The sequence below is a fragment of the Furipterus horrens genome, unplaced genomic scaffold, assembly GCF_987537825.1.
Source record: "Furipterus horrens unplaced genomic scaffold, mFurHor1.1.pri manual_scaffold_7, whole genome shotgun sequence".
Classification (NCBI taxonomy): Eukaryota; Metazoa; Chordata; class Mammalia; order Chiroptera; family Furipteridae; genus Furipterus; species Furipterus horrens.
The window spans coordinates 44,038,328-44,057,532 of record NW_028327177.1 but is presented as its reverse complement, the minus strand read 5'-3'; the positions used below and the strand labels follow the sequence as shown (position 1 = coordinate 44,057,532).

General features: G+C 37.5%; 1 protein-coding gene across 1 annotated transcript in view; it reads left to right on the top strand.

The window, feature by feature from the left end:
• RAB2A (RAB2A, member RAS oncogene family) overlaps positions 1 to 19,205 on the top strand; it is a 97,323-nt gene that overhangs the window by 20,030 nt on the left and 58,088 nt on the right. The window contains 1 exon segment of the mRNA XM_090283656.1: positions 15,838 to 15,909. Within this exon segment, the coding sequence (XP_090139782.1) occupies positions 15,838 to 15,909 (72 nt within the window).

The window sequence follows — 19,205 nt, the reverse complement described above, 5'->3', positions numbered from 1 at the left end:
CAGAACAACTGTAATATAATCAATAAAATTAATAAAAAATATTAGAATATTTAATTTTGAGTTTGGTATAATTTCATATACCTGAACATACTACTCTCAACATTAATTGCTTTGACTGATGCCTAGCCTGTGTTTGGGAATTTAACAGTTTTGATTTAATTACTGTTAACATGTACTTCTTGGTCTCTTACTAGCTTATACTGGCAACTGCATGAAATAATTCTTTTTGCTTACAGCCTTTAACTTTAAATACCCATTTGTATCATAACATACTACCTATGCATCATGTACAATAAATTTTTTGTACAGTGATTATAATGTATGTTTACATTCATACCTTCCTTCCATAGCATTCTGAAAAAATACGTATCCTTTTCATGCTACTTCATTCAGCTGTATTTCTGAGGTGGGCACTTTTTATTTGGGATCTTTGCTTATGAAAGAATTAGGAAAATGGTTAGATTAAAGTATTAATATACCTGATATATTCATTTGAACATTATTGTTTTGGATAAAGTCAGTGTCAAGGAAATAATATTTATTTTTAAACCTTCTTTTGTCATTAAATTTCTGTCCTGTCAGAGTCATTTAGTTTATGAATGTTTCCTCCTCCTCCTTAGTATTGCTACTAATACTAAGTGAGAATACATTATTTTTAGTTATGAGAGGTATTGGTTACGAATAGTAATATGTATCTGAGAAGAAAATTCAGGAGGTTGGGTGGTTTAAAGGAAAATATGATTTAGAATTAAAAAACCCCATTTTCAGTTTCAATTCTACCTCTTTTTTTTTTTAAGATATTTATTTACGTTTTAGAGAGAGGGGAAGGGAGGGGAAAAAGGAGGGAGAGAAACAGCAATGTGAGAGAGAAAAATCGGTTGCCTCTCACATACCCCCAATGGGGAACCTGGCCCACAACCTAGACATGTGCCCTGACCGGGACTCAAACAAGCGACCTTTTGGTTCACAGGCCAGCACTAAGGCCACTGAGCCACACCATCCAGGGCCAATTCTCCCTCTTTTTTTTAAGTAATATGTCTTGTTATCTTGAGACGTATCACTTAAGCCTTGGTTTCTTCATCTTTAAAATAAAGTTATCATTTCCACTTTATTGATTTCATAGACTTACTATTATGGTCAGATAAGATTGTGTATGAAGAGGGAACGTATTTTCACCTTCATATTGTCAAAAGCCATGCAGATATTTTAAATAAGACGAGTATATTAGCATAAACATGATTATAGGACTCTGTAGATGCCATAAAAAAGAAATATCCATATTGAAGTGGGTCCTTTGAGTATTTGGCAGATAGTATGTAGTCCAGCTATTTAAACTGGGTAATTGCCAAAGATAATCATGGAAACCAAAATAATTATGTTTTATACTTAATCTGTGCTGTGGTGAAACATATATTCAGTATTTTTAGTTATCTGTTATACTAAGCATGTAGTGGCTTCAGATTATTTGTAGCTAGAAAACTAAACTAAATAGGATTGGACACTGAAACTAGCATTTTAGTCAGTTGTATCTAGGGCAGTGGTTCTCAAACTTTAGTGCTGGTCACAGTCCCCTGGAAAGCTTGCTAAAACACAGATTTCAGGGCTCCACCCCAAAGTTTCTAATTCAGTAAGTCTGGGACTGATCATTTGCATTCTAACAAGTTTCCAGATAATGCTTATGCTGCTGGTCTGATGACCACACTTTGAGAGTCAGTGTTTTAGAGAAACCATGTAATTTATATCTTCCAAGCTGATCCATACTTTTATCAGAACAACAGGAGTATCTGAGCCTGCCCCTGGCAAACCAGGGTATAGGGTCATCCTAATTTTACCTAATGGAAAAATCTTTTTACAAAGATGTTTTATGTAATAGAATTGCCACCTGGTGGATGACTCATGATACCCAAGTTGTATTTATTTGATTATGTTAAATTGCCAACAGATGATTCAATCATGTTTCCCCCTTGATTCCTGTCCTTGTAAATGTTAATTAAAAGAGAATACAAGTATGTATTCTAGAACCTTTAGCTCATTTAGTTTGCCATGAATACTAGTAAAATTATTGTAGATGAGTTCTTCATTGGATGTGTGGTTCGATTAAATACTGATGGTAATTTCCAAGTTCGTTTTTTACAAGCCACGGTAACAGGTACATATTACATTGCAACCCAGTATTCAGATAGTAAGTGTATATATAGCTCTAAAACAAAAGTGTCCAAACAGGACTGTTCTAACCTTGTGTAATACATACAGCCTAATATTTGCTATTTTGTTTAATCATTTTTTTTAAAAATAGATTTTACTTATTTATTTTTATTTTTAAAGGTTTTATTTATTTTTAGAGAAATGGGAAGGGAGGGAGAAAGTGAGAGAGAGAAACATCAATGTGTGGTTGCCTTTCACATGCCCCCAACCAGGGACCTGGCCCGCAACCCAGGCATGTGCCCTGGGAATTGAACCGGCGACCCTTTGGTTCCAAGGCCAGCCCTCAATCCACTGAGCCATACCAGCCAGGGCTATTTTTTTGTTGTTGTTAGAGGGGAAGGGAGGGAAAAAGAAAGGGAGAGAAACATCAATGTGCGTGGTTGTCTCTTGCACGCTCCCAAACTGGGGACCTGGCCTGCAACTCAGGCATGTGCCCTGATTGGGAATTGAACTGGCGACCATTTGGTTCTCAGGCTGGTGCTCCATCCACTGAGCCACACCAGTCAGGACTGTTTAGTCATTTTTTAATGCTAGTTGTGATCTCCTAAATTGATTTCATGGCCTAACTGGTTGTAGCCTACTGTTTAAAAATCACTATACAAAGGACCTCTGTGATTCCAAAAACGTGTGACATAAGGTTTTGAAAGGTAGTTTAACTTCAGTTTTCTTCACTCTAATTCTTCACAAACATTCCAGTCATTCTTCACCATTACAAAAAACTAGTGGGGGAAGTTCTCAGGAGTTGGGAGAGAAAAGAAAATGATTCTGTTTTTTTTTTTTTTTTACACCACATCTTGCTATCTGACTTGTTGTTAACTTTAATAGTCTATCATTTATTTCCTATGAAAATTAGCAGATGAGCCCTGTCTGGTGTGGCTCAGTGGATTGAGCACCAGCCTGTGAACTGAAAGGTAGCTCTTTCAATTTCTGGTCAGGGCACATGCCTGGGTTGCAGGCCAGGTCCCTGGTTTGGGGCATACAGAGGCAACTGATTGATGTTTCTCTCTCACATTGATGTCTCTCTTCCTCTCTTTCTCCCTTCCTTCCCCCTCTCTGAAAATAAATATTTTTTAAAAGAAAAAGAAAAGTACTTCAACTTTTTTTTTTAAAAGAAAAAATTATCAGATGCTCCATTTTATTTTCTAATTTTAAAAAATTGGAAAATTGCATCTAGCTAGGTCTTTACTAAAAATCTAAACTCAACTTATATTCAAAAACTCTCAACTTCAGCAAATGAAATTTGGCTTATCTTAATAAAAGGTGTATTAATCATACTAGTTGTATCAGTCGGAGTCCAACTACGAGACAGAACCACACAGGAATTTGAACAGGGAAAGCCTAATGTAAAGAATCACTAACTATAATGTGGAATTAGAGTAATGGAAAATTGGCTAAGAGGTAAAGAGAACATTAAAGAATACAGTAACAGCAGATAGCGGTCATAGCCATTACATATAAAGCTGAGGCAGAGCATGGAAGAAAGGAACAAATCTGGCATCCAGACCTCTTTGGAGGGGCATGGCTGAGGCCCACTGGATGGCAGAGAATATCACTGAGGGTCCAAAAATATTAAATGGAAAATTCCAGAAGTAAACAACTGAAGTTTTAAATTGTGTGCCAGTCTGAGTAGTGTGATGACATCTCATGCCATCCCACTCTGTCCTGCCCAGACATGAATCATCCCTTTGTCCAGCGTCTCCTCACTGTAGATGCCCGCCACCAGTTAGTCACCCTAGTAGTCAGTCTGGGTTATCAGATCCACTGTGGCAGTATCACAGTGCTTGTGTTCAAGACACCTGATTTACTAATGGCCCCAAAGTGCAGGAGCAGTGATGCTGGCAATTTGGATATGCCAAAAAGAAGCCATACATTGCTTCCTTTAAGTGGAAAGGTGAAAGTTCTCAACTTAATAAGGAAAGAAAAATTGTATGCTGAGGTTGCTATGATCTATGGAAAGAGCAAATCTTCTGTCTATGAAATTGTGAAGAAGGAAACAGTCGTGGTAGTTTTACTCTCACACCTCAAAGCTGTGTCAGTTAGAAGTACAGTTCTTAAGTACATAGTTAAGATGGAAAAGGCATTAAATTTATGGGTAGAAGACACAAACAGAAAAGTGTTCCAACTGACAGCGTTACATTGCACCAGAAAGCTTTGAGCCTACAGGAGGATTTCAGCAAGAGGTCTCCTGTTTCAGTACTATCTACAGTTTTAGGCATCCAGTGGGGTCTTGGAATGTATCCCCCCAAGTAAGGGGGACTACTGTACAAAAAGGTGACTGTTACTGCTCCTGAGGGAGGAAGGTGGATGTATAAACTGATAATAAAAGTATAATGTGATATGTGCTTATTACAGTATGTATAGAATACTCTGTGGACCTGGCTGGTTTGGCTCAGTGGATTGAGCGTCGGCCTGCGAGCTAAGTGTCACTGGTTCGATCTTCCAGTCAGGGCACATCAGAGAAGGAAAACTCTGACTCCAAAAAACCTCCGCTGCCTTGCGGCATACCTCTTCAGGGGAAAGGCTAAGGGAGTAAACCCTGACAGAAAATCCGGAGCCGGAGTCCCTAAGGCGGTTTGACGTTGTAGTCAACACCGGCAACTCCTGCGGCGCACCTGAACCCAAGCTGTATCGACTCCGTCTTTCCCTTGGACCCTTCAGCTGCAAAGAGAGGGGGGGTCTGCTGCATGGGCAACAGCAGACCCTCCATATCACCCTGCCCAGGCTCTGTAGCTTCAGCTTCACTGGAGAGGACACTCCAGCGTCATCGCAAGACGTCGATTCAACACGGGAGGAAACAGATACCGTGTCACTCCCGAGTCGGACTGCACAGCCATTCTCGGTGGTGCAGATAGACTCTTAAGAAGCTACACCATCGTCGAGACGGACGGCTGCCGACGACGAGAATACTCTGTCTGGCCTTAGCATAGGATAGTGTCAGCCTGCCTTTAGGCATTGGGGAACAAAAGAGAAGCAGATAATATAGTATCTCTTATACTCTCCTCATGCTAACTCTTGTATTCCTCACAATAGCCTTATGAATAAGGTAGATAGTATGATTGCCATTATACAAAGAAGCAAACAAGGCCTGGAGACCTGAAACAACTTTTTCTACCAGTGTTATACACAGGATCCAAATCAAATCCAGTATATTTATCTCTTAAATTGGTGATGTACTTTGAAATGCAGAAGGCTACAATAGTAAAAGTTTTAACAAATGTAAAGCACAGGTTTATGTACAACTGTGAAGGATTTAAAAAGTGAAATAGATATGTCCCAGCCCTCAAGGGGCTTTTAGCCTACTAGTGCTGACAGAATGTGATACAGGCTTTGATTAAGGTATAGAAAAAGCTTAGAAATGGTAAGTAATCAAAATGTAAAAAGAAACATGGAAAGGTAGTTGTCACTTATTGCACATCTACTAAGTGCCACACTTTGTACCTTCCTCAGTATAATCATTCAGTTTCATTGTTGTATAGACCCTGTGCTAGACAGTTATTTTCCAATAAGGCTGGAAAGATAAATCCATTACACATGCTAGGCCTAGGTAGATACTAGGTTGTGATAGATTAAGGTAGAGTTTGAAATTTGTTCTGTAGACAGTAGAAAAGATTGATGTTTCTAAAGGAAAGAGTGCAGAGTTAGAGTTAGGATTAAATTAGATGTATGTATATGCTTGATACACACACGGACATATTTATTCATATTGTAGTACAGCAGCAGAGGCATACTAGATATTAAATGTAATCCGTTCATTCTGTCTTCTTTTCTCATCCTTCCCTGGTGCAATCATATGTAGGACAGATTAGAAAGCTGCAGTGTAGTTAGATGGTTATTACAATGGTCCAGGTAGGAGGTTAAAAAAGGCCTTATCTAAGGCAATATAGTGAAGGTGAAGAGGATGTTACTGGTGAAAGCTGGAATTAACAAGGTTTAGGAAAGGATGTTGTAGTGAGTGAAAAAAATTAAAGGTGAAGGTAATGTGAGGGACTTTACATTTCAGGAGAGTGCATAGTTCAAATACATCTCTCTTTCATTTATTTTTTAATATAAAAGTAATGAATACATGTCTGTGTTAAAACACTGGAAGGGCTGAAGATTGGATGTTGAAGGTGGAGGTTGAGAGATGACATCATACAAAGAGAAATGGGTTAGGGGAAATTCAGAGGTTAAAGCTTTGATAATAGCCCTGACCAGTGTGGCTCAACTGGTTGGGTGTCATCCCGCAAAGCGAACAGAACATACAAGAATTAACCAATGAATGCATAAATAAGTGGAACAACAGATCTCTCCCCCTCTCTCCCTCTCCCTCCCCCTCTTCCCGCCCTCTTTCCCGCCCCCTCTCTCTTTCTCTCTCTCCCCTCTCTCCCTTCTTTCTAAAATCAATTTTTAAAAATTTTAAAACATAGGAAAAAGTCAAAACTTTGGGGGAGGTAAAAGCAAAGAGGTTTTCTAAAAAATGCATGGTTAAGGAGTAAACTGTTTAAATTAAGACTTCTCTGCTCCCTATTGTGTTTCTATAGTTGCTCAGCAAATAGTGGCTAATTAATTACTGTGGTTGGAGCTCTTCCTAAGTTGGTTTTTAAAATGAATTTAACTTCCAGTGAGGCCTGACGACGTTTTTGTTGTTCTGAGCTCAGATCTACCTTTGATTTCCTAGAGGCCATGCCATACCCAGCCAGCATGGTGAGATCATCTCAGATCATCAGTGTTCTTTCCTTCCTCCTCCAGTATGTACAGCAGAGGATATTGTTTTTATCTCTGAAACCACACAGTTATGTTATACGCACACAGCCAAAAAGCCTCCATATTTAAAAACCAGAAGAATACCTAACTCACTTTGCAAAGGTAGTAGAAGCTTCCTAGAGGTTATGGCACTTGAGTTCAGATTTAAAGATAAGTGGCTGTTACCTAAGTGGACAAAAAGTCACTGAGTATTGGAAAAAGAACACAAAGTATATATGTGCAGTGGCTCAGTGTGTAAGAAACACTGGGAATCAGAAACTTTCAGCGAAGTTTATCTCCTTTACTCATTTTCATGGTTTTGGTCGCCCCAGAATACATGTTTTAGTACTTTAATTGTGAAACAAAGATACAGAAATAGTAGATGGTTTTCATCAAGGGAAGGAGGACCGGTGCTCCATATCTTCCTATTTCCTTTTCATATTACTGATTTGATTTATTAGCAACTCTTCCAGCCGTGTTAGCATACTTGGTTTCTGAACATTTTCGTGTCAAGGAAAAGATGTCTCTCATTCTTAAAGCTACATCCTTTAGGGAACTTTATTTAATTTCTTTATTTTTGTTACTGAGCTCAGTGCTTGGAATATAGAAAGTACTCAATATTTTTTGAGTGACTGTCTCTTCCCTTTCCTCTTAGCCTTCAGTGGCAGATTTCTCAAATGCCCTATATTCTGTTTCCTTCTTTTTTATCACTCACTATTAATATTTCTAGTGCTTGAGTTACTTACTGATTATATTAGGAATTGTAGACAGAGTCAGTAAGGCTGGGAAACTACTTAAAAGTCTAAGGAAAAGGGGGAATGAAAGATAACTTGTCATAGATAAGTGTATTGGTTTCCTAGCCTTGTAACAAACCAAAAGCAACAAAAACCTGTTCTCTCACAATTCTGGAGGTCAGAAGTGCAAAATCCAGATATCAGGAGGGCTGTGCTCCCTTTGAAGGCTACAGGGAAAATCCTCCTTGCCTCTTCCAGGTGCCCATGGCTCCAGGAGTTCCTTGGCTTGTGGCAGCATGCCTCCAGTCTCTGTCTTTGTCTTCAAATGGCCTGTGTATCTCTTTGTCTCTCCCTGCCTTTCTCTTTTAAGGACATGTGTCATGGATTAAGTCTGCAATCTTGAAATCCTTAATTACATCTGCAAAGATACTTTTTTTACAAATAAGGTGACATTCACAGGTCCTAGGGGTTAGGACTTGGGCCACTCTAGCCCACTAGGGTAGGCTTTCAGGTTAGTATCTAGTTGAATAGAGAGGATTGCTATCTTAGATGTGAGGGGGACACTGTGAAGAAAACTAACAGCATAAAGACAACCCTGAAGTTATTTAATTTAAAAGAAAATTTTAAGTTGTGAATATTCCTTTCAATTGATTTTAGAAAATATATATTTAAATATTTGAACTCAAAGTCAGTGAGTTTGGTTGAAGATTTTGCTCCTCTGCTGTGTTCATCGTGAAGAATCCTCAATGTTTTTACTAAAACTTTTGAATTTGCAAAATTCAGAATTTTTGCGTTTGAGCCTGGTGATATTTATTTGAAGTAGGAATGCTGTTTTCTTTTTCCTATTTTACAGATGTGGAAATGGACCTCAGTTTCTATAATTTGTCCATGGTCACAGGTTATGAAATAGTACAGGTTGATTTGAACACTGTTGTTAAGAACTGTAAAACTTATTGAGTTTATTAATTTTTTTATTTAAAAAGACAATACCATTTTTCATGTTTCACACGCTATTCAATTTGGAACGTAAGCACAGAGAAGAATAAGATTTTCTATGTTTGCAAAATAATTCACTAATATTTAAACTAACTCACCACATCTCTGTGGTCTGTAGTTTCTTTGGTATGACTTTAAAACAGCTAGTTCTTCAGTGGATCGCTTTTAGTTGTTCATTCATGGAACTTTTGTTACTTTTTTCTTTTTCTTTATTTTTTTAGGACTGTGTTGTAGATGACAACATGTAGCTATATCAGGATGATAGTTGGACAAAGTTTTCTTCGGAATTGGCCCTTCTACTTTTCTAACATTTGCTTGTTCATATTTTATTTATTTGTTTAAAATTATTTTTTATTGTTCAATTACAGTTGATGCTATTTTATATTTTAAATTAAAGCTGTTTATTTTAAAAATAGAGCCATCACCAATTTTTAAAAATTGTCTTGAAGTGGTGGAAGTTAGTTTAAGACTAGGAAAATAAAGTGCAATAGACTACCGAGCACTTGTGCCAGTGTTTCTTGTGGAGAAGGACCTATTATTACCTAAAAATCACTGAGGGACTTATTAATTAGATTCTTGGGTCCAACCAAAGACAGACAAATTGGAATCTTTGCAGTTGGGCTTTAGAAATCTTAATTTTTAATGAATGTCACTTGTAATTGTTTGGCATTCATGTGGTATTTAGGTACTCAACTCTCATCGTGATACTCTGTCCTACTGAGTATAGTGACCTGGACGTGAGCAAAGGAAGACGGTAAGATGACTTAAGGGTATGAACTCTTTAACAGCAGCATTATTAAGTATAGTAATTTATATTAATTAAAAAGTGGTTCAATAGTCAAAGCAATCTTAATAAAAAAGAACAAAGATGGAGATATCAGGCACCCTGTTTTTAAACTATATTAGAAAGCTTTAGTAATCTAAATAGTGTGGTATTAGCATAAAAATAGAAATATAGATCAATGGAACAGAATATAAAAATAAACCCCATGACTGTATGGTCCATTAATTCATGACAAAGGACCCAAGAATATACAGTGGAGAAAGGACATCTCTTCAGTAAATAGTGTTGGGAAAACTGGACACCACAAAGGATGAAACTGGACCACTATCTTACACCATATGCAAAAACTAACTGAAAATGAATTAGTCTTGCATGTAAGACCTGTTTGAAACCATAAAACTCCCTAGAAGAAAACATAGGCAGTAAACTCAACATCGGTTTTGGCGTTGATTTTTTTTTTTTTTATCTGACACCAAAAGCAAAAATAAAGAAGTAGCAGTACATCGAACTAAAGTGTGCCTTTACTCAAAGGAGACACAGAAAAGTCAGCAGTTTGCTCAAAGTTAGCTGAGTAGTGCTTTACCCACTGTTACACATTGCTGGTAATTCATTCAGAATTTGATACTGATTTGGGGATATTTTGGTAAAGATCAAAAACTTATTTAGAGTGGGAGCTACTTTACATAGAATGGTCAGGGAGGTGCCAGGGCAGTGAGAAGCCAGCCATGAGAATCTGTCTACGTGGAGAAAGGGAAGAGGATCTGTGAAGGCCTTGCAGGTTACAGTGGTAAGAGAGAGATTTGGAAGGCCACTTTTGTGTTTGTTCTGTTTCTGTTTAATTCTGTAATTATAAAATGTGCTTTTATAAAACAAACTTTTTTTTTGTTTTTGTTTTTTGCTAGCTTCTCTCTTCATATGATTAAATATCTTACGCTGATGACTCTCTGTCTCCAGCCTTAACATCTTTCCTGAAGTCTAGACTCATATTGAATTGCCTACTCAACTTCACCACTTGGATGTCCAATAAACATCTCAACTCAAAATAACCAAACTGGAACTAATGGTCTTTTCTGCTCCACTTAAAAATTTCCCCATCTCATTGATTCTGCCATTTGATCAGGCAAAAAGTATTGGAGCCATACTTAACATTCTCCTCTCAAAATGCACGTCAACACTATCAACAAATTCTCTTGGCTGTGCTTCAAAAATGTATACAGAATTCAATCACTTTGAACCACCTCCATTGTGACTGCTCTGGTCCAAGACACCATTTCGTGCTTGATTGAGAAAGCCTCCTTAACTCATCTGCTTCTACTTATAGGTTATTGTCATTGTAGCAGCCAGAGTAATGTTAGAATTTAAGTCAAATTATATTAATCCTCTGCTCAAAAACCTCCAATGAATGAATCTCTCATTTTACTATGCATAAACTTAAGTTTTACAGGGTTTGCTCCTAGGGATCTGTCTCTTCCATGCCTTCTAAGCTTTAGCCACATTGGCCTTACTGCAGTTTCTCCAGCACATGTCACCTTACAGCATTTCCTCTAGCTGTTTCCTCAACCTAGAATGCTCTTACCTTAGTAATCCATCTGCCTGTTTCCTCACCTCCTTCAGTCTTTACCCACATCTCCCCTTGTCAGTGAGAGAATTACCTCCTTTAAATACCACACCCTTTTTCCTTCTCCCATTGTTTCAGGTCCCATGTCCTTACTCTACTATATTTTCTCTGGACTGTAACACTTAACATCCGGCAACTAATGTACCATTCATTGCCTCTTTGCCTCTGTCTCTGTCTCTCTGAATATACACATACACATAACTATGCATACACATAAATATGCACACACATTTTTTTTAATGTTTTTTATTGATTATATTGTTACAACAGTTCCAATTTTCTCCCCCTTGTTCCCCTCCCCCCAGCACCCCCCTCCCCCAGCGATCCCCCCCAAGTCCATACCCCTGGTTCGTAAAAATTAACTATCTCCCCCCTCTCAAATATTAGGACCCTTTGTAATCTTGTAAAGGACAATGGGCGAAGGTCTCAAGCTCCTCTAGCTGCTTCAAGCTGGACATGGTCGTCGTCCTACCTACCCTTGGGTCTAGAAAACCCTAATATGAGTGGGGGTGTGGAGGGGAGGGTGGCCTTCCCACATGGGGAAGGATCGTGCAGACTCCAGGTCAGTTGGCTGCCTCCGGTCAACGGCGTGCTTGGTTCAACAGGCTGGTGTCCTTGTTGTGTTCTGAGGGCAACAGATTTGGCGAAAAGGGTTAAAAGACATCATTCAATCCATAACTACTAGATGACAAAAGGCAGGGATTAATTTTTCAATGTTCCATATTAGGGAAAAAAAAAAGTTTCTTTGTAAGAAGGTGTGCTAGGCACATCTCGCCTGTCCAAAACCCTTTTGCCCATTATACTTAGTTTGGGCTGAGGTAAATAGTTTAGGTTTTTCCCCCTCTCAGACCTCTGGGCCCTTTCTGTCCAAGCCATTAGGATAGAAAAGAGAAACCCGTTTTAAAGTGAAGCCCACAGACCACCCCATTCTTCCCCAACCCAGCCATTTAGTTCAGCCAAACCGTTGAGTCTCAGGAGGCAGCGCTGCAGAAAGGATTAAGTGAGGCTTATGCGTACAGATAATCACTCAGGTAATGCGATCATAGGCTTATGTCCTTTGAAAACAAAAAACACGTGCACACACATTTTTTAAAGGTTTGTTCCTTGTCCCTTTCTCCTCACTTCACAAGGACCGGACCTTTGTCTTTATTGTTTACTGATATATTCCAGTTACTAAGTCTTAGAACATAGTACACAGATATTTCTAGAAAGACTGACTTTGGCAATCATTGGAGATACATGCAGTTACACTGAAAATGAATAAAACTTGGTTTTTGCCCTGGTGTTTTGGTTAAAGGTCTCCTTTCCGCATATCTGACCAGTGATACAAAAGTTCTCAAAAGGTCTGTGCATCAGACTTGTGGGGTTAGCTAATTGAGCTGCATTGATATTCCTTAAATCTGTTGAATTAAGCTGGCATTTAATTTGAACATACGGAGATCTGGCTTATTTAATTGTAATACATATAACAGCACTTAAAAAACAGTTTTAATACAGCAATCAAAATCACAACTGCTCTTAGATTTTTAAATGCAGTAAAAGTTGTCTTAAAGTTTCAAATTCGCATGCTCAATCATAAAATAAGGATTGGCCCTTTAGAATATTGATCACAGTGGCCAGGAAGCAAAATCTCAAATGCTTTTCTATCCCTCCCTTCCTCCCTCCCTTCGTCAGTTTTTAGTAATATAGGAAGGAGGACAGGAGTCAGTTTTATAACACTTGCTGTGTATCCATTATGTGCTGATGATACATTCTCTGTCTTAGGCTCACATTCTGTTGGGGGGGGGAGCCTATAAAGCATTATGATATAGTTGATTATACAGGAATTAAGGGTGATTATGGGTTTCTTGTTGGTGTGATCCAGAGATAAGGCAATTCCAGAGATAAGAAAATAGGAAGGAGAAGCTGAGTTTTGAGTTGTTGCTTGGGAGGATGGTGGCAGGAAAATGAAAAGGAATGGATTAGGTTTTGGAATTTTTATTTTCAGGCCTGAAGGAATTAAAGTGGACATGTTCACTAGGCAGCTGGAAATAAGGAGAGTGAAGTTAAAATGGTGGCTGGAGAGATGGATTTGAGAATCACTGACTAATTTATAGAATTAAGTTGTGGCTCTAGAACTCAATTATTTCTCTGAGTTGAAAAGGTAACCAAGGATTGGATGGTGGAGAAAACCTCCAGTATTTAAGGCTTTCATGAACAAAAAGGAACAATTATCACAGAATTAAGAAACCAAGGAGATAATTACAGCCTGATAAAGCCAAAAGAGATTCTTTTCAAGGAGGTTGTAGGCAGATAAATGATAGTTTGTGGCACAAGTAGATCATATTTTTGGATCAGATAAGACGAGGACTGAGAAAAGGCGAGCTAATTCAATTAGACAATTTGGAAAAGCATTGGTGATTGTGAGTCAGACACCCCAAGTATTTGGAAACAGGTTTATCCAGAATTACAATAGTAGAAGTCAACAAATACTGAGTAAGATAAGCTATCTGTAAATATAACTGACTCTAATAAATGGCCTACTGTAGTAAAATTAAGGAGACCTGGGAAATACCACAATGGCACTTGGATATATTCTCTGCATTCAAGGATACTTTGATTACTAGAAGAAAGAATGTGGATTCTTGAAAGTGAAGAACCAGAGAATAAGCATTTTCTGTTTTTAACCAGCAGTTGGTCAGAGTAAGTGGTATTGGTGTTATTAGAGCAATACATATTCTCTTGTGAGGTAAGAAAGGGTTTTCAGGCTCTTGTATCACTTATAAATGACTGTTAGACGATTCTTTAGTAATAAAATCTGTGATTTCTAATCATATTTTTTTCTATACCACCTGGGACGACAATTTGGGGTGTTAAAAATAGAAATGAAGAAAAGACACAGAGGGATCCTATATATATTACTAATTGGAAGAAGCCAGACTGAAAAGGCTTCATTCTGTATGATTCCAACCATATGACATTCTACAAAAGGCAAAACTGTGGAGATAGTGAAAAGACTAGTGGTTGCTATAGGGGTAAGGAGTGAGGGAGGGACTAATAGGTGGAGCAGAGGGGATTTTTAGGGCAATAAAGCTATTTTATATACTGCAATGGTTTGTACATTACACTTTTGTCAAAACACATAGAATGAACCCTAATGTAAACTGAGGACCTTGAGTGATGATGATGTGTCGATGTAGGTTCATTTATTGTAACAAGTCAGTTTGTACTATAGTGTAGGATATTGATAGTGGAAGAGACACTGCTCATGTGGGGCAGGGAAAATACCAGAACTTACTTTTCTGTGGGTATTGGCTGTGAACTTAGGCTGCTCTTAGAAATAAAATCTATTTTAAAAAGGAACTGAAGATTTATATCTGTTACTTACCTATTATGTACTTTCACAATTAAAAAAAATTATTTCTTTGCTATCCTAGACCTGAAAGGCTATTCATAAGAGTTAGAAATTTTATAAAATGAGACTCCATGCATGAAGAAAACTAAGATCAAATGTTTTGAAATTCCAGTTTATTTTCAGTTAACTAACATTTTAAAACATTAAACAAAACTGAACAAATGTTTCCTAAAACACAGCCATCTGTATATAGGACATTTCTTTGATCTGTTATTGGGTATTCTGACAATCTTTATAATATTTGTCACTAGGGCCATTCAACAAAATTAAGTGTCTTATCTCTCCCACAAGACAGCAAGTGACAAGATATTCATTGTCCTTCTCTCGTGAATTTATCATCTAAAAGACATTGAACAGCTTAAACGAAGTGTCGCTTCTCTAGCCCTTCAGTCTAAATTAAGTCTCTTCTGCTACTCATCTTAATAACACTATTTTCTTCTTTCAAATGGAGGTTATTGTAATTATTTCAAATTACAGTTCATATAGATGATTTGGGCATTCATCCTGTTTAATTTCTCTACCTGTATTAGACTGTGAGGAAGTTTTCTGTGCAAATGTTTAAGTCCCCAGTGCAGTGCATAGTTAACATTCAATAAAGACTTTTTGAGTGACTGAAAGAATGAATTCATTCATTCGTTGAATGATCACTGTCCTTAGTGTTTTCTAGAAGTGCAGGATGCTATCAAGTAAGCAGACTTGGTCTAGTGTGAAGATAAGGGTCTGAATATGAATAGGAAGGTGGTGTTGATGTTCAATATACAATTCTCATAAGAGGGCAAATTAGACAAATATAGAAAATAGGCCTGTAATTTAGGAATGTGGAAGTTATTCATAACTTTAATGGTGAAATTTAGTGGTAGAGTGAAGGAATGCAATTTAGATTAGCGTTGATCCTGAGATGAATTAGAAGATATAGCAAGCAGCTTTTCCCAAAAAAGTAGATCCAAACACTGCTCGCTTATTTATTTGTTTATTTTTTAGAAAAGAAGATAAACTACAAAAATAGGAAATTATTTTAAAATATTTTTCACTACTACACAAAAAGGAAATGTATGCGAACACTTAACTTTATAAATACTGTAGTAAAGGCTACTGGGAGGACCTCAGTTATTTTCTAAGATTTACTGCCACTTTTATCTTCTAGATTGAAATGTTGAATGAATAAAAAAGGATGAGAAAAGGGTGTTTGGGATTGGTTAACATCTTCCATCTGTATTATCAGTCCTCTTAATTTCTCAGGAAATTAGAGCACTGAGAAATCATGGTAAGATTGTTCAAATGGCACCAGAAACCCTGGCTTCCACTTTTCCATGTGCTTTTGTAAATTCTTTCTTAATTTCTGTGAGTTTTGTGTCTTTTAATTTTTTTTTTTTTTAACTTTCAGGTGTTGGTAAATCATGCTTATTGCTACAGTTTACAGACAAGAGGTTTCAGCCAGTGCATGACCTTACAATTGGTAAGTGTTATAAAAGAGATGAGAAGCATTCAGATGTTTTGGGTAGTGGAAATGGAATGTGTCTAGAGGGGTCCATTCTATTAGTGAAAAAAAAAACCCAAAACAGTGAAACTCAATTTGTTGCTGTGCAGAGTTCAGTCTCCATCACTTTTTAAAAATATAAGTATAGTAAAAATATTACCAAATTTGTAAAAGTGATTAATGCAGCAAGGCATTAATATATTTTATTATATTTAATGATGAAACAAATGAAAGGTAATATAGCATAGGGGTAAGAGCGGAGACTCTGAACCAGCTTGCCAGAGTTCAAATTAAGGCTCTATCATTAACTAGCTGGGCAAGCCACTTTACCGCTCCCATCAGTTTCTTTCTTTGTAAAATGAGAATAATAGTCATATCAATCTCACAAAGTTATTGTGAGCAGTAAACAAGTTAACAAATATGAATCGTTGAACAGTGCCTGGCAACATTGTAAGTGCTCTAGGCTTAACCTGTTGTTACTTATCGAGAAATACTACCGTCAGGAATTTTTTAGTTTCCTCGGTGGTGAAGAATGAACGAGACTGTTACTGGTAAGGAGTTGTCAGCAAACACTAGCTACTATTATTAGTGATGCTACTCGTTAATATGTAAAAGTATAAAATTAAAATGTGAAAAACTAAAAACTGGAAATAAGCATATGGTTTCAGGGTCTGTATTTGTTTGAAAAAATTATACTTACACCCTGAAAGTTAAAGAATCTAGCTGGATTCCTGGCCTATGGTTCCGTTGGTTGGAGTGTCATCCCATACACCAGAAGGTTGCAGGCTCAATCCCTGGTCAGGTCACATACCTAAGTTGCGGGTTCCATTCCTGTTTGTGGCCATGGCAAGTACGGAAGGGAACCGTTTGATTGATGTTTCTCCCATCAGTGTTATTTTCTCTCTCCGTCCTTCTCTCCCTCACTTCTGTCTATAAAATCAATAAAAAAACATATCCTCGGGTAAGGATTATTTTTAAAAATTGAGCTGGATTATTCTTTTATGATTGTAGCCCAACTATGAAAAAATAAAGTAATTGGTAATCTAGTTAGGCTTTACAACTGATAGCCTGATGGATCTTTTCAGCCAGTGACTGCTTATTTTCTATATATATTACTTCACTATTATAAGCAAGCTGATTCTCATGTCTTGTGTTTTTTTTTTTTTAATGATGGACACATACTTCTTTTACATAGGTGAGTACAGGATAGTTAGGAGTCAACAATTAATATGATAACAGTAACAATGAGGGGATATTTTTTATTTTCAGAGATTGGGGAGAAGGGAGAGAGAAGGGGAGAGAAATATTGATATGTGAGAAAAACATCAGTCAGTTGCCTCTTGCACACCCCCAGCTGGGGACATGGCCCTCAACAGCAGGCATGTGCTGTTTTACAGGGAATTGAACCAGCGACGTTTCAGTTCACAGGTCAGTGTGCTTAATCCACTGAGCCACACAAGCCAGGGCTCTTGCGTATTTTTAAAATACCAAATCAAAGATAGAGTTTATGAATCAAGTCACTAGGTCAATTAATAGTTTTTAACCAACCCACATGTACTTTGTGGACATATTGAAATCTTTAGTAGTAGCAACTGTCAGTAAGAATATTCAAATTCTATTTTTATTTTGATAGTTTTAAGTATATACAATAATGATGGGTAAAACAGTACTACTATTTCTGATCCTCATGACATAATTTGTCTTTGGTAAGCTCATTTCTGTGTATAATCTGCTCTGTTTAATAGGTCTGAACCTTCCTTGGTAGCCGTCTCTTAGGTATGGCTCATTTCTGAGACAACTAGCTGAACAGTTGGTTTTAGTATAGGATACTAAACAAAAGTGACTTCCTTTTCAGTGAAGCTTTTATTTAAATTTTTAAATTGTTATGGCACAGCTCATGGAGCTGATGGGCTAAAGCCTACTGTCAGAAATTAGCAGAGGCTGTATTTGTGAAGAAGAGATAAGGGATTAGTCGAAAAGCAGTTGTTTGGAAAAATGACTCATGTACCTGTACCTACTGGCTTCCCTCTGGGTTTGCTGATGGGAGGCACTGGAGATAGAAGGCTAAAAGCAAAAGAGAAGGCAAGGGTCTTTTCTCTCTGCATGGATTAGCTATATGTCCTCCATGGCTCTAACCCAAGCCCATTTCTATGAAGCCCACTGATGTTCTGGAAACCCTGATTTCTCTCTGTCCCCCCAGACTAGGGATGGTAGCAGACTAGGGATGATGTTGCTAATCTCTGGGTTGCTTTACCATCTATTCTTTGGGCTTCTCATCTCTTCCTTTACTGTAATCAGTTGCCTACATTTAGTTCTCTCTGTTTTAAAGTCAGTACTTAAGTATGGTTTTTGTTTTTCTGGTTGGACCCTGACTGCTATACCTATGAAACCCATTACAACAATATATTTTTCAGACATAAAAACATTTTAGCAGGTCGTTAGCACATATTTTTTAAAAGAGCATTGGGAAACATTTGCTAAAATAGATATAAGGCAATATCTTCTGCTACTTACTTGTCTTTGCCTAATGAATAGAGAAAGGTGAAATATTGAGGTTAGGTCGTGACTAAGATGTATTAAATGATAGAAAGGAGAAAATAAAAGACCATAAAGGTGAGGAAAGAATGTGAGATATTCCTTACCCTTTGACTACTACTGTCTTAGTGAGAATTGTTATGATATGAATCAAAGAAGCAGTTTATAAATATCTTCCTGGATACAATTACATTGATGGTCCAGACTACAGCCTTGCTGCTCAAAAGGCTAATTAAGGGCTATTGCACTGGACCAGCGGCATCAGTATCATAGGGAACTTGTTAAAGAATCTGTTGTGTCCCTGACCTAGAAGCTCAGCTGGTTGGAGCATCGCCCTAATATGCCAAGGTTGCAGGTTTGATCCCCAGTCAGGGCTCATAACAAGAATCAACCAATGAATGTATATATAAATGGAACAATAAATCAATGTGTAGCTCGCTCTCTCCCTCCCTTTCTCCCCTCTTCTCTCTTTCTAAAAGTCAGTAAAAATTTTTTTAAAAGAATACTGAATCACATTCTGCATTTGAACAGGGTCTCCAAGTGATTCATATGAACATTAAAGTTTGCAAAACATTGAAGCACTGGCTTTTAAATATTGATTGCTCAGCTAGAAATATGTTTTATAGTGTTGACCTTGCACACACAAGTGAGCACATCCCCATAGACATTCAGGCCACTCAATTCCTTTCCTTTCTCTCCTCCTGTGATCTTACTTCCAAGAGTATCTGCTGTTTATTCTC